Below are 959 nucleotides of genomic sequence, written 5' to 3' on the forward strand. Positions count from 1 at the left end.
CTGGGGGCCCCACCGGGTGGGGGCAGCTGCTGGCTCGGCCTGGGGCCTGGTGGGCTGGACCTGCCCTCCTGCCGCTCCCCCAGGGCCCCTGAGGGGGGTGGACCCAGGTCAGCCGGTTCCCCCAGGGCCCCTGAGGGGTGGACCCAGGTCAGCCGGTTCTCCGCATGAGTGCCGGGTGGGTCCCCGGGTCCCCAGCCACGCCGGCCCCCATGGAGGGCGCCGGGCCCTGTTCCAGGCTGCGGGGCTGGCGCCGACAGGGCCCGGGTAGCCTGTTGGCCCGGCCACTCTGTCACGATGTGGGACAGGAGGAGGTGCCGGCGGAGGCCAGGACTGGGCAGAGCCCCCGAGGTCAGGCGCGCTGGCAGCAGGCAGTGTGGGGCCAGGATCTAGGGGCGCGGCGCCCGGGTGCCCCAGGGTGCCGCCCGCAGGCCTGCGAAGGGCCAGGCCTGGCTCCAGGAAGCGCCCCGCGGTCAGACTCCAGGGTGGGGCGTGGGGAATGCGTGAAAGGGGGACCGCCAGGGCCACGTCTTGGGCTGGGTGGTGAGGAATTCACTGCCGCTGCGGAGGGTGGTGTCCCCGAAGGCTGGGCCGGGCTGAGCAGGGCTGGGCACAGTGCTGGCCCTGAGAGCCGGCCGAGGGGAGGCGCGCCCGCTGCGCCTGGGGGCCCCAGGGTCCGCGAGCAGCCCTCAGGCTGGCCCTGTCCCGAGGGAAAGGCTTCCTGGCTTGTGACCAGGGGCCAAGCCTGCGGGCCCCCCCCCCCAGTCCCCAGGGCGTCTCCAGACAGCGAGGCCATTAGAAAGCTACAGAGGAGCCTTGACCTCTTCTGTGCCCAGCCTCGGGCCTGGCCCCGGCCCTCCCAGTGCCGCTGGCCTGGCCCCGCCCCTCCCCTGCCCTGTGGCTGGCCCCGTCCCTCCCCTCTGGCCTGGCCCCGCCCCTCCCCTCTGGCCTGGCCCCGCCCC

General features: G+C 75.4%; 1 protein-coding gene across 1 annotated transcript in view; it reads left to right on the forward strand.

Moving 5' to 3' along the window:
* The window catches only part of LOC101636183 (ATP-binding cassette sub-family A member 2-like), a gene marked incomplete at its 5' end in the record, with an annotated part of 3,099 nt that extends 2,831 nt beyond the window's left edge, over positions 1–268 (forward strand). Inside the window, one exon of the mRNA XM_012734989.1 lies at positions 84–268. Within this exon, the coding sequence (XP_012590443.1) occupies positions 84–268 (185 nt within the window). The remainder of the gene's footprint in view (positions 1–83) is intronic.
* Positions 269–959: the final 691 nt, after the last annotated feature.

Source organism: Condylura cristata, unplaced genomic scaffold (assembly GCF_000260355.1).
Source record: "Condylura cristata isolate star-nosed mole 26May11 unplaced genomic scaffold, ConCri1.0 scaffold00379, whole genome shotgun sequence".
NCBI lineage: Eukaryota > Metazoa > Chordata > Mammalia > Eulipotyphla > Talpidae > Condylura > Condylura cristata.